The sequence below is a fragment of the Globicephala melas genome, chromosome 5, assembly GCF_963455315.2.
Source record: "Globicephala melas chromosome 5, mGloMel1.2, whole genome shotgun sequence".
Classification (NCBI taxonomy): Eukaryota; Metazoa; Chordata; class Mammalia; order Artiodactyla; family Delphinidae; genus Globicephala; species Globicephala melas.
Genome location: NC_083318.1, coordinates 99,510,440 through 99,523,179, shown reverse-complemented (window position 1 = coordinate 99,523,179; position 12,740 = coordinate 99,510,440). Strand labels below are relative to the sequence as shown.

The following is a 12,740-nucleotide window of genomic DNA, read 5'->3' as shown; positions in this document are numbered from 1 at the left end:
TGGGAAAGTTTCGTAGACTCTAAGAACTTTTGGATAAGTTGAACTGTTTTGTTGTTGTGAATTTCTGTTACACACATCTAAGTTTACTTAGGAAATGTGAGATTTTGAGTGGATTTACAGTTATATTTCTTAATTGTATATAAGCAAGTTCTTTTCTGAAACTAATAGCATAAGAACGGAAAGAAATTTTTGTAGACTGTAAAGAGCAATGATTCTCAACCTTCTGGGATTCCACTCTTTTAAGGATCTGATGAAACCATTGGATCATCTTCCTAAACAAATGCACATATACACACGGATAGGATTTTCTGTATATTTTCATGAGGTTTACAAATCCCAAATTAAAGATTCTTGTAAGTTGATATTATTAAATTGATTTTTCAATTGTCTTTAGAAGTGTTGTCATTCTTAAATAAGTTAATTTCAGCTCAGAAAGTTTTGTTTATTAAGACTGCAGATAAGCGTGACACCATTTAGTTCAGTTTTGTTTATTAAGACTGCAGATAAGTGTGACTCCATTTAGTTCACCAATGCACAGTTGCTTCTTTGATTTGGTTTTTGTTGAGTGAGATGAGCCTAGAACATCAATAACATTAAACAAATTCTCTAGAACAAATGTGCCCATCCATAATGAGGTATTTTGCCCACACAAGATGGATTTTTACTAAAGACAGTGGCAGCTAGGGATTGTATTCCTGGTTTGGGAGTCAGAGTTTCCAGTTCTGTTACCTCTTGCACTTTTTACTTTCTGGTTTAGGTCAGCTCTATATGTAGCTTTGTAAGGTTGGTGTTTTTTTAGAGAATAGTACTGTTGGGTTTTAGTGTTGCTTCACAAAATTAGTGTTTAGAAAATGCAGAAAGAAAAAAAGTTTTCACTTAACTGCACACAATTGCTGTGGAGACAAACTGGATGAATAAATAAAAGTTTTCTGGATCATATATTTTCTTCAGTAGATGTATTCTTTTGAAGATTCACTGGGGTAAACATTTTAAATTGTGACTTTTGTATTAGCTGCCATTTACAAGCATTGATTGACCAGGTGCCAGGGACTGTTCTCTGTGAATTCTCACAACAAACCTATGGTGTACTTTTATTACAGTTATTTTACCAAATGGTTAGCCATGACACACATAGATAAAGTTACATGCTTAAAGTCAGAGCTAGGACATGGTGAAGCTGGGATTTAAACCAAGGATGTCGGCTCCAGTCTCCATACTTTTAACTGCTGTGCTATAGATGTTGTCTTATAGGGGGTATATGTAAACAAACCATTGTCCTCACAATTTTCTTTTAATATTTTCACAACTATGTTCTGTGTAAAATAGTCTTGAATGAAACAAATCTACATAGCATGAATTCTAATCACATACAATATTGAAAAAAATTACACAAAGTTTTCAAAGCAAGTCTCACTTGGGAAATACACGTTTTAATCTAAGACTTCTTTCTTCATATTTTCAAGAAAACTAGTTACAACTAAGTGGTCATTTTTAAGAGGAAATACACATGTATCTGGATGAAGCTGTATTTCCATAGTATTCTTAATAGTTTTGAGAATGATATGTAGTTTATGGTATTCTTGTCTAATTAGATTCAGACCGCTTAATGTAGCTCTAGGCTATTTGTAGTAGAGTGATTTGATGTTTTTTTAAACAATGGTATTTAAGCCTTATGTTCAGTACAGGTTCATAAGTGGAACTGCTTCTGGTGGAACATTGAGTACTAAGGCCAAGAAATAGACTTTATAAATGCTTTGAATTCCTACTTAACCATTTTATGTTCTTGTGAATTTGTCTCTCTCTCTCTCAGTAAATGTTACACATTAACTAAGTGTTCATGAATTCAGTAGCCCTTGTTGTATCTTTACTCCTAAAGATACTGTAATTATATTCAATTTGGTTTTTAAAAAACTTTATATATATGTAGCTATTTTGTTTTCACTTTTAGAAATTATTCTAAAGGCACTTTAGTACTTTCCCCTATTTTTTAAATAAGTTAAGTTTTAAACAGTGAAGAATTTAAAAATTAAATATTTTACTTGAAATTGGTCTTTCTAGCTCATCAGTCTTTTTGTATTCCCATAAATACAGACATTCAAAATCAATCAAGCAAAACTGTGTATCTCAGTCTGTGCTAAGCAATTTTGAGTCCGAAAAGGGTAAAAGCTGTAACACTTGATTGAAAAAATGACAGTATTTGTTGATTTGGTGAGACAAGATGACATATAAAACAGTTGGTAAAACAGGCGATGGGAAAATATGTACTAATAGAATGTTAAAAAGTTTTATTAAGATAAATAAGAGACTTTATTGTAAGACACTTGAAGTGTGGTACAGACTAATGTAAAGAGTTAAGAGACTATTTAGATCAGTGTGGATTGGACCAGTAGGGCAGATTTCATGAAGGACCTGGGATTTGAACTTATTATTAAAGACAATTGGCTGAGAAGAAAAAGAGGGCATTTCATATAAAGAAAATAGGCCTCTTTTTCATTTCTTAGAAAATTGGGATTTTTTTTTCCTTTTTTTCTTCACAATAATCTTAGGAGACTAGATGTGCAGTTTCCTTGATTAATCTCATGATAGTAATAATCTTTAAAGTAGTTAGCATATTAAAACACATTTTAGGGCTTCCCTGGTGGTGCAGTGGTTGAGAGTCCGCCTGCCGATGCAGGGCACACGGGTTCGTGCCCTGGTCCGGGAAGATCCCACATGCCGCGGAGCGGCTGGGCCTGTGAGCCATGGCTGCTGAGCCTGCGCGTCCGGAGCCTGTGCTCTGCAACGGCAGAGGCCACAACAGTGAGAGGCCCGCGTACCGCAAAAAACAAAACAAAACAAAAAAAACCACATTTTAATTTGTGTTTGGACCTCTGTAAAATACATTATCTCATTTCAACCTCACAATATCCCCTAAGGTAATCATTCTTAACCCCATCTTACAAAGGTAAGTAGGAATTGGGGCTCAGAGAGGTCAAATGATGTGTCGACGGTGTCAAAAGTAACAGACCCAGTATTCAAGTTGAGGATTAACTCCAGAGGCCCTGCCTCTAAGCTATGTAGTTCAACCTTCTATCCACTTTGCCTAAACTGGGCTGTTTCTAAAATACATGTCTTCTTCCCTTAATTTCATCATGCATTGTAGTTTCTTTGCCATTCATTATTTCTCCTAAATGTTAATATTTCTTCTATGATTAAAATTGAATACTTGAGCTTGTTGTAATAACAAGTAAGAGCTTGGACTCTGGAGCTAAACTTCTGAGTTCAAATCTTGGCTCTGCCCCTTGCTAGTGTGTTCAAATTATTTAATCTTTCTGTGCCTTCATTTTATTATCTGTAAAATGTTCATCAAGTATAAACAATTTGGACATGTAAGACTCAGGGCATGTTTTTAGTCTAAGGCCCTCTTAAGGAAACTGTTAGAGGATGAACTTCATCCTCCAGAGATGAGTAAGAAAACTGGCAAGAGTACTGTTGGAGAACATTGAGTATATTTAACTACAATAGACCTGAGGCTAAAACAAAAGTAGGAATAAGGAAGAAAGAATAAAATGTACATGTTAAATACCTGATGATGTAGGAATTGGTCGTAAAAGTAAAAAATTAAGAGCACTGGGAAGTAAGAAGAAAATTGGATGTAGAATAAGTTTGTGGATTGCCTAATCTATAATGGCTAGGAGTCAAAGAACATTATTTAAAGCTGACAAATCAGTTAGTAGAAGTATAAGCATATTTAGCAGTACAAAGGTAAACACTGAGAAAGATAATACTGTGATTATAACTGTGTGATGCAAGAGAGGCAGTAAGATTATATAAGCTAATTTTGTTAGTGCTCATAGTAGTTAACTGTGTAAAGAAATAGAGGATTAATAGTACTAAGTGAAATTATTTAAAATTATAGTAACAAAGATGGAACCAGAAACATATACTAGAACAAAAATACAAATCACTCTAATTATCAAAAAAATTAAAAATACACAAAAATAGATAACAGTGAAAGACATTTTTTAACATTATAAAACCAAACATAGCAGACTATGATAGAAATGAGAGTAACCATTTTTGTCATATCAGTAAGTTTTAAATACATTTATTAGCTAATCTATTAAAATTTTTTCAAATTGGATCACTAAGCAAAACCTGATTTTTTTTCACTGTATTCAAGATAGCCAGGGAAAACAAAATGGTTCAGAAGTTGAAAAGGCCAAAGAGCACACATAAAGGCAAATAAAAAGAAAGCTAGGCTATTGATCTCAATATGAGACAAAGTGAAATTCAGGCCCAAAGGCATTATTTAAGATGAAAAATATCCTGTAAAGCTAAAATATGTATTTGACAGTGAACATTTAGCATTGTGAATATCTGTCTACCTATGTATTCAATATGTAAATATGTAACTATGTACTGAATAACAAAGTAACTTTCATAAAGCAAGTTTTAGGAGATACCAGGAGAAATAGGCACAAATGCACTAGTAGCAGGATACTTTTAATTTGCTGTTCTTGATCCAGGACAGATCAAGTGGGGAAAAAAATAATAATAAGTATATAGAAGACTTAAACAATTAAGTCAGTAGGATAGACTTGATTAACATATATTGAACTCTGAAAACAGAGCACCCCTTCTTTTTAGGTCTTCTGGAACATTCACAAAAACTTGCATAGGCCCCAAAGAAAACTTACATAAATTTCATAAAGAAGAAATAGTACAGAAAAATCACAATGCAGTAAAAATAAAGGCCCCTCCACTTGGATATTAAATTCAAACTGTTGTATCAATGGAGAATACAAATGGAAATTGTAAAATGGGTGATCATAATGATGAAAACACTAGTAATGTATAGGATCCAGTTAAAGCAGTGTGCAGAGAAAATTCAAAGCCTAAAGAAATAATAAAAATGGGTAAGTGAAGCATTTAACTAAAAAGTTAGAAAAAGAACAAAGTAAACCAAAAGAAGGTACAAGGAAGGAATTATTAAAATAAATGCAGGGCTTCCCTGGTGGCGCAGTGGTTGAGAGTCCGCCTGCCAATGCAGGGGACACGGGTTCGTGCCCCGGTCTGGGAAGATCCCACATGCCGCAGCGCGGCTGGGCCCGTGAGCCATGGCCGCTGAGCCTGCGCGTCAGGAGCCTGTGCTCCGCAACGGGAGAGACCACGGTAGTAAGAGGCTCGCATACCGCAAAAAAAAATAAATAAATAAAAAAAATAAATGCAGAAATTAATGAATTCAAAAACAAGAAAAGTAGAATAAGTAAATCCAAAATTTGGCTGTTTGTAAATACTCAGTAAGCAAGTCAGTAGCTAAGTTAATTTTTAAAAGGAGGGTAGGGGAAAACAAAACACAAATATTCTTAATAAATAAGGACTAATCACCATACACAGCACAAATTAAAAGAATTATGGGGAACTTCTCTGGTGGTCCAGTGGTTAAGACTCTGAGCTCCCAATGCAGGGGGCCCGGGTTTCATCCCTGGTCAGGAACTAGATCCCACATGCCACAACTAAAAAAAGATTCTGCGTGCCGCAACTACAGATCCCCCATGCTGCAACAAAGATCCCACATGCTGCAACTAAGACCCAGCACAGCCAAATAAATAAATAAATATTAAAAAATAATAAAATTGAATAAAAGAATCATGAGTCTACGTTTGAGTCTAAACAAATAAATTAGAAAATTGTAAAAAAAATAAAATAAAGGAATATCATAGGAAAATGTAATTTACAAAAAATGACCTTGAATAAAGAGAATTCAGGACTTCCCTGGTGGCGTAGAGTTTAAGAATCCGCCTGCCAATGCAGGGGACACGGGTTTGAGCCCTGGTCCGGGAAGATCCCACATGCCACAGAGCAGCTAAGCCTGTGTGCCACAACTACTGAGCCTGCATGCCACAGCTACTGAAGCCTGCATGCCTAGAGCCCATTCTCTGCAACAAGAGAAGCCACCGCAGTGAGAAGCTTGTGCACCACAAGGAAGAGTACCCCCCACTCGCCACAACTAGAGAAAGCCTGCACACAGCAACGAAGACCCAATGCAGCCTAATTAATTAATTAATTAATTTTTTAAAATTTCAAATAGATCAATTATCCATAGAAGAAATAGAGAAAATTACCAAAGGAGTACTTTCCCCCAAAAAGCACCAGACCCAGATGTTTCACAGGAGAATTCTGTTAAACCTTTAAAGACCCAGTAATTCCAATGCTGTTTTTGAAAGTGTTCCAGAACATAGAAAAACTCCCACATTTGTTATGAAGCAAGTATAACATTGATACCAAAACCTGACAAAGACTGTACAAAAGGAGAAGACTATCGATTGAATCTCACTTAAGGCTCTAGGAGTGAAACTTTTAAACAAACAAAATCTAGCAGCACAGTAGTAGAACAATACATCATGGTCAAGAGAAGTTTATTCAGCATATGAAAAGATGGTTCAATATTAGGAAATCTGTTAGTGTAATTTGTTTTATTGGTAGACCTAGGGAGAAAAATCATATGATCATCTCCAATTACCTAATGAAAAAGCATTTGACAAAATTCAACACCCAGTCTTTATGAATAGCATTCAGTAAAACAGTAATCATTGGCCATTTCCATATATATATATAGTACAGATATAAACGTGTGTATATATGTATATATACACACAAAAATATATGTATGTATATCTCAAATTCCAAAACCATGCTCAGTGGTGATACAATAGGCTTTCTCACTGAAGAACAAAACAAGACAAAAATACCGCTGTTATCACTACTCTTGAATATGGTACCATTAGTACTGGCTAGCTCACACAAGAGAAAGATATCAGAGGAATGACAATTTGAAATGAGGAAATAACTGTCACTGTTGGTACATGGTATGAGTGTATATGTGGAAAACCCAACAGAATCTACTGAAGCACTACTTCAAGAAGAGAATTCAGTAAGATAGCAGAATTAAAAATGAATGTAAAGAAATCATTAGCCTTCGTATAACAATAAGAACATAGACATTATAATGGAAGGGAAAAAAGCCACATTTACAAACAAACCAAAAGAAAATACTTAGGAGTAAGCAAACCCAATATATCAAAAAAATTTCAAACGATACTGAAAGATAAAAAAGAAGGCTTAAATCAAAAGACAGCAAGTTCTTGATAGGAAGATTCAGCATTGTGTCAGTTCTCCATAAATTAATTTACTAATTTGGGTACAGGTTCAATAAAAAACACTAACGTTCTTTTTTCTTCTAAAAACTAAACTAAAAAAAATAGTTTTTCTTCAAAAACTATTCTGAAGTTTAGTTTTAAAAAAAAAAGTAGGGTTTCCCTGGTGGTGCAGTGGTTGAAGAGTCTGCCTGCCGATGCAGGGGACACGGGTTCGTGCCCCGGTCCGGGAAGATCCCACATGCCGCGGAGCAGCTGGGCCTGTGAGCCATGGCCGCTGAGCCTGCGTGTCCGGAGCCTGTGCTCCGCAACGGGAGAGGCCACGACAGTGAGAGACCTGCGTACCGCAAAAAAAAAAAAAAAAAAGAAGAAGCCATAAATGAATTTGCTAGAAGAAAACTATTGATGAATGTCTTCATAACTGTAGCATGCAGAAAGCCTTTTCTAACTAATCAAAATTCAGAAACCAGTTTTTTTAAAGTGAGAAATTTGACTGTGAAAAAATAAAAATGGTACACTGATACATTGGAATATTTTTTCAGTGCTAAAAAGAAATGAGCTATCAAGTCACAGAAAGACGTTGAGGAACCTTAAATGCCTATTGCTAAGTGAAATAAACCAATCTGAAAAGGCTACATGTTGTATGATTATAACTAAATGATGTTCGGGGAAAAGGCAAAACTATGGAGACAATAAAAAAGATCAGTGGTTACCAGGGAGGGAGGGAAGAGGAGGGACAGAGGAAGAGAGGGATGAATAGGTGGAGCACAAGAGAGTTTTTAGGGCAGGGAAGCTTCTGAATGATACTAAAACGGTGGATTATACATTTGTCAAAACCCATAGAACGTACAACACAAAGAGTGAATCCTAGTGGAAGCGATGGACATTGGTTGATAATGATGTGTCAGTGTTGATTCATTGATTGTAACAAATATACCACTGCGCTGTACAAGATGTTGATGAGTGGGGAGGCTGCGTTTGGGAGGCAAGAGGGCAAGGGAGGGAGGTATGTGGGAACTCTATACTTCTCACTCAAATTTTCTGTGAACCTGAAACTGCTCTAATAAATAAAATCTATTTTAAAAAAATGGAAATTTTGTGAAAGGTAAAAAAAAATAAGCAAAATCAAAGATAAAGTCTGATAGCTTAATAGAAAAATGGGCAAATGATATAGACAAGAATAGACGGAAAAGGTGACAGAGAAGGAAATATGGATGACCCATAACCATATAAAAAAGATGTTCAACGTTATTTATAGTATGAGAAATGCAAATTACAACTATCCAGAGCTAACATTTTTCACCTATCATGCTGGTTACCCTGGAAGGTCTGTAGGGCAGCAGCTACTTATGGATTACTCTTGGGAGTATGAAAAGGTACAGTTGCCATGGAGGGCAACTTGGGAGTATCCATCAAAATTAAAATTACTTTTATCCTTTAACGCATCAGTTTTACCTCTGGAAATCTACAGCTTTCCTTGCCCATGAGTGAAATAACACGTATATATGGCCATTTATTTCAGCATTGTTTGTAAAAATAGCAAAAGATTAGAAACAGCTCAGGTGTTCATCAGTAGCAGGCTAAGTAATTAAATTATGGTACATCTTACAGTGGAATAGTATGCCATGTGAATGCATTTATGTAAAATAACAATTTTTTTTTTATGCTATAGCACAGTACCTCCTGAATTTTTCTACCAGAGTAACTTTAACAGAGAATATATAAAATAATGGCATGTGGGTTTGTAACTTGGAGTGACCATTCAAAAAAAATTTTCTGCTTTATCTTTATCAAATCTGTGGGTTTGCTTTATTCTCCTCTGTGTTAGCCTGTTTTAATTTAAATTAATTTTTCAAACTGCTCTTATTGTTGAGTAATTCTGCTCCAGGAAGATGCACTTTGTTTATTATGTGCCGTCTCTTACCCCTGATATACTGCCACCCATATTGTCTTGTCTGAGAAACATATTGTGTACCAAGATTAATTAACCAAATACTGTCCCTGTTTTTGCAGGTTTCTTTCCAGACTGATTTTTCAACTGAAGAGCTATAATCTGTAAACAGTTAGAATAGCCCTATATTTGTCTCAAAATAATTTAACAAGTTTCTCTTCTTTCTAATATTGAACATTTCCCAACAAATGATACGTAGACCAATTTGACTTACTGGCATTCCAGCACTACTAATGATGTATTGGTTTGTCTAGTATATTTCTATGTAAAAAAATGTTTCTTTGTTCCGTATTACATGTTTATTATATTTCTGTGTGAAATATTCTCTTTAGCAGGATGAAGTTAAAGGAAATAGATCGTACAGCCATGCAGGCATGGAGCCCTGCCCAGAATCATCCCATTTACCTAGCTACAGGTAAGTTCAACAGAGAGAAGATAGTATGAGTCACCTAATTCCTTCTCTTCCGCATCTGACTTATTTACACTTGTCCTTTAAAATTCAGTTCAAGCTTCATCTCCTCTAGAAAGTCTCTCCTTCCCTGGCGAGATAATGTCCAACCTTCGGATCAGCTGAGTTCTGTGCTTGTACATCATAGCATTAATCATGTGTCTTCCCCACTTCATAGAATTGTGCTTTATCTTTATTCCTCCAGTATTAAGCACAATAGATAACATGTAAAAAAGTTAATAAAATATCAGTTTGAATGAATGAAAAACAGTTTTGATGCTAGCATTTTTATATAAAAAGTTGGAGTTATATCATATGTAACTATAAGCATGGGGCTGTTTATACAGAGAGGTTTTAAAATATCTATAGGCTTAAAAAATTATCTTCACTACCCACTCGTACAAACATCATCTCTGAGCCTTGCATCAGAATCTTATTGCTATAGTAATTTAAGCATCTGCTCAGTGGTATATGTGCTGAGATTTCAACCACTAGTGCAGCATTCATGAGTGAGATAATTGAAAAGTGTGCATTCTTTTGTATGGTTTTCTCTGAGTCTTTTATTTTTGCATGTGTAGTTACCATGAATGTATTTTCTGTAGGAACATCTGCTCAACAATTGGATGCAACATTTAGTACCAGTGCTTCTCTTGAGATATTTGAATTAGACCTTTCTGATCCATCCTTGGATATGAAATCTTGTGCCACTTTCTCTTCTTCTCACAGGTATGAGATTCAACCTTAAATTCACATGATTATTCAGTTATATGTTGTGGTTGATGCCTAGTGTGTCTACAAATGTTCCGTTATTAGAAACTGTAAGGAATACTATCAATGACGTGAAATATTTTGTGAAAAAATATGAGTGCATTTCTACGGAAGTAAAAGAAGTGTCTATCTGTTTTATTGAATTTTTTACTACTGACTGTTATGTGTAGGATAGGAAGGAGAGGCTCTAGTTTCTAGTATTTTCTTCTTATGATATAGTAGAGTTACTTTCTTTTATCTCCTTTATCTCACCTGTTTACAAAAAAAGGTAGATACGACTAGAAAAAGGAGTAGTTGGATGAATATTAAGATGTTAATAGTGATTTTCCCTGAATGGAGGTTGGTTTTTTTTTTCCCCTTGTACTTATCTATATTTAAAAATACATTTCACAGAGAATTTTATTGACATGATTTCTGATACAATAGGTGTTTAGATCACCTTTCCAAGTACTTAAGCTGTATTATAATGCAGAGAAGGACACTTTTCTTTGAGTAGTAAAATATGCTTTATTGCCTTAATAGCTTGGCAAGTTTTGGGGAAGAGTTTTACCTTAGCTAACAATACAGTTCAGATGATGGAGTCTCATGGGACCTCCCATAGTCTTCCAAGCCCTCCCACTGTGATGGGAACCCCAGATACCTTTTGTCTAGCAGTTTTTCTCCTCACCACCATTTGTCTTGTATATCTCCACGCTGCCACCTTACCAAACCATAATCTTTTATTCTCCACCAATGGGGTACTTGTCATAATAGACATAATTTTGATGTCACTTTTCTACTCTCAGAATACATTATTTTTCTTAGAAAATTTCAGATGACTCCCTTAACTCCTTTACTATTTAACAAGTAATTTGTTAGTACTTCTGTAGTCAAGTAAAATCAGGGAGGTGGTTGATTAGCTCTATTTTATAAATGAACCAAAGTAACTGGCTTAGGGTCTCACAGATTCTAAATGGTAAAACCATTCTTAAGCTCATATCTTTTGACACACAAATCAAGTGTACTTTGTCATATTAGCTCTACAAAAGAGTTTTTATACTCTTCAAGATTACAAAATGAAACATGTATGTATGAGTATAAATAAAAACTAAAATGCCATTTCACCAAGTTATGCAGTTACCAGAAATAGAGGAGAAGCAGTGTTTTTGAAGTATTTATGAAAACAATTAAATGTATAATTTCAGATTCTTTTCTACATTTATTTGACTTCAAAAAAGAGTTATTTTGCTCATTTTCTCTTAAAGGTACCACAAGTTGATTTGGGGGCCTCATAAGATGGATTCCAAAGGAGATGTCTCTGGAGTTCTGATTGCAGGTGGTGAAAATGGAAATATTATTCTTTATGATCCTTCTAAAATTATAGCTGGTGATAAGGAAGTTGTGATTGCCCAGAATGACAAACATACTGGCCCAGTGAGAGCCTTGGATGTGAACATTTTCCAGGTTAGACTTTTGACATTTATTCTTAATTCTTGAGATAATGTGCTGCTTATTTTATATAAGTATATGAATCTGCTGTGCCTCAGTCTTGAAATTGAAAGCTAAAACTGTGCCTGTGCAGATTGATGAGTGAGTGTATTTGTTTGAAGAATGGAGGGTTCAAGGGCTTCCCTGGTAGTGCAGCAGTTGAACATCTGCCTGCCAATGCAGGGGTCACGGGTTCGATCCCTGGTCTGGGAAGATCCCACGTGCCGCGGAGCAGCTCAGCCCATGCGCCACAACTACTGAGCCCATGTGCCTAGATCCCGTGCTCTGCAACAAAGAGAGGCAACTGCAGTGAGCAGCCTGCGCACCACAACGAAGAGTAGCCCCCACTCGCTGCAACTAGAGAAAGCCAGTATGCAGCAATGAAGACCCAACACGGCCAAAAATAAATAAATTTTAAAAATAAATAAATAAAGATCTTGAATTATTAGGATACTTGAGTATAACCAGAAAATGAATATTATCTTTTTTTTATTTTTATTTTTTTTATTTTTTATTTTTTTGCGGTACGTGGGCCTCTCACTGTTGTGGCCTCTCCCGTTGCGGAGCACAGGCTCCGGACGCGCAGGCTCAGCGGCCATGGCTCACGGGCCCAGCCGCTCCGCGGCATGTGGGATCTTCCCAGACCGGGGCACGAACCCGTGTGCCCTGCATCGGCAGGCGGACTCTCAACCACTGCGTCACCAGGGAAGCCTGAATATTATCTTAAGAAAGTTTAAAATAGTTATTTTTCTTGTATTATAAATAGATACTTTGGGTATAGAAATATAGAAACCCTAACTTCTTCATTTCTGCGTCTACTCTTCAGATTAGATAGCTAATTCCTTTGTTAATTGGATTAATCAGCTGCTGATTTTTGGTTAGTGTCTTGTATCATAGGTGGCTACTACCAGAATTCCTCTGTTTTCATAGTTATATGTCAGTTGTTTATAGAAGTATTAATGAGAGT

The 12,740-nt window shown here is 35.6% G+C and overlaps 1 protein-coding gene across 17 annotated transcripts in view; it reads left to right on the top strand.

Moving 5' to 3' along the window:
• The window catches only part of SEC31A (SEC31 homolog A, COPII coat complex component), a 79,131-nt gene that overhangs the window by 11,248 nt on the left and 55,143 nt on the right, over positions 1-12,740 (top strand). For 14 of the 17 annotated variants that reach the window (XM_070045589.1, XM_070045588.1, XM_070045590.1 and 11 more), the window contains 3 exons: positions 9,423-9,505; positions 10,141-10,264; positions 11,551-11,749. In XM_070045589.1, coding sequence (XP_069901690.1) covers positions 9,427-9,505; positions 10,141-10,264; positions 11,551-11,749 — 402 coding nt within the window. In that variant the 5' untranslated portion in view covers positions 9,423-9,426. Of the gene's footprint in view, positions 1-9,422; positions 9,506-10,140; positions 10,265-11,550; positions 11,750-12,740 lie in introns of those variants that run through there. The other 3 variants (XM_060299574.2, XM_060299571.2, XM_060299575.2) reach the window with 1 other exon arrangement.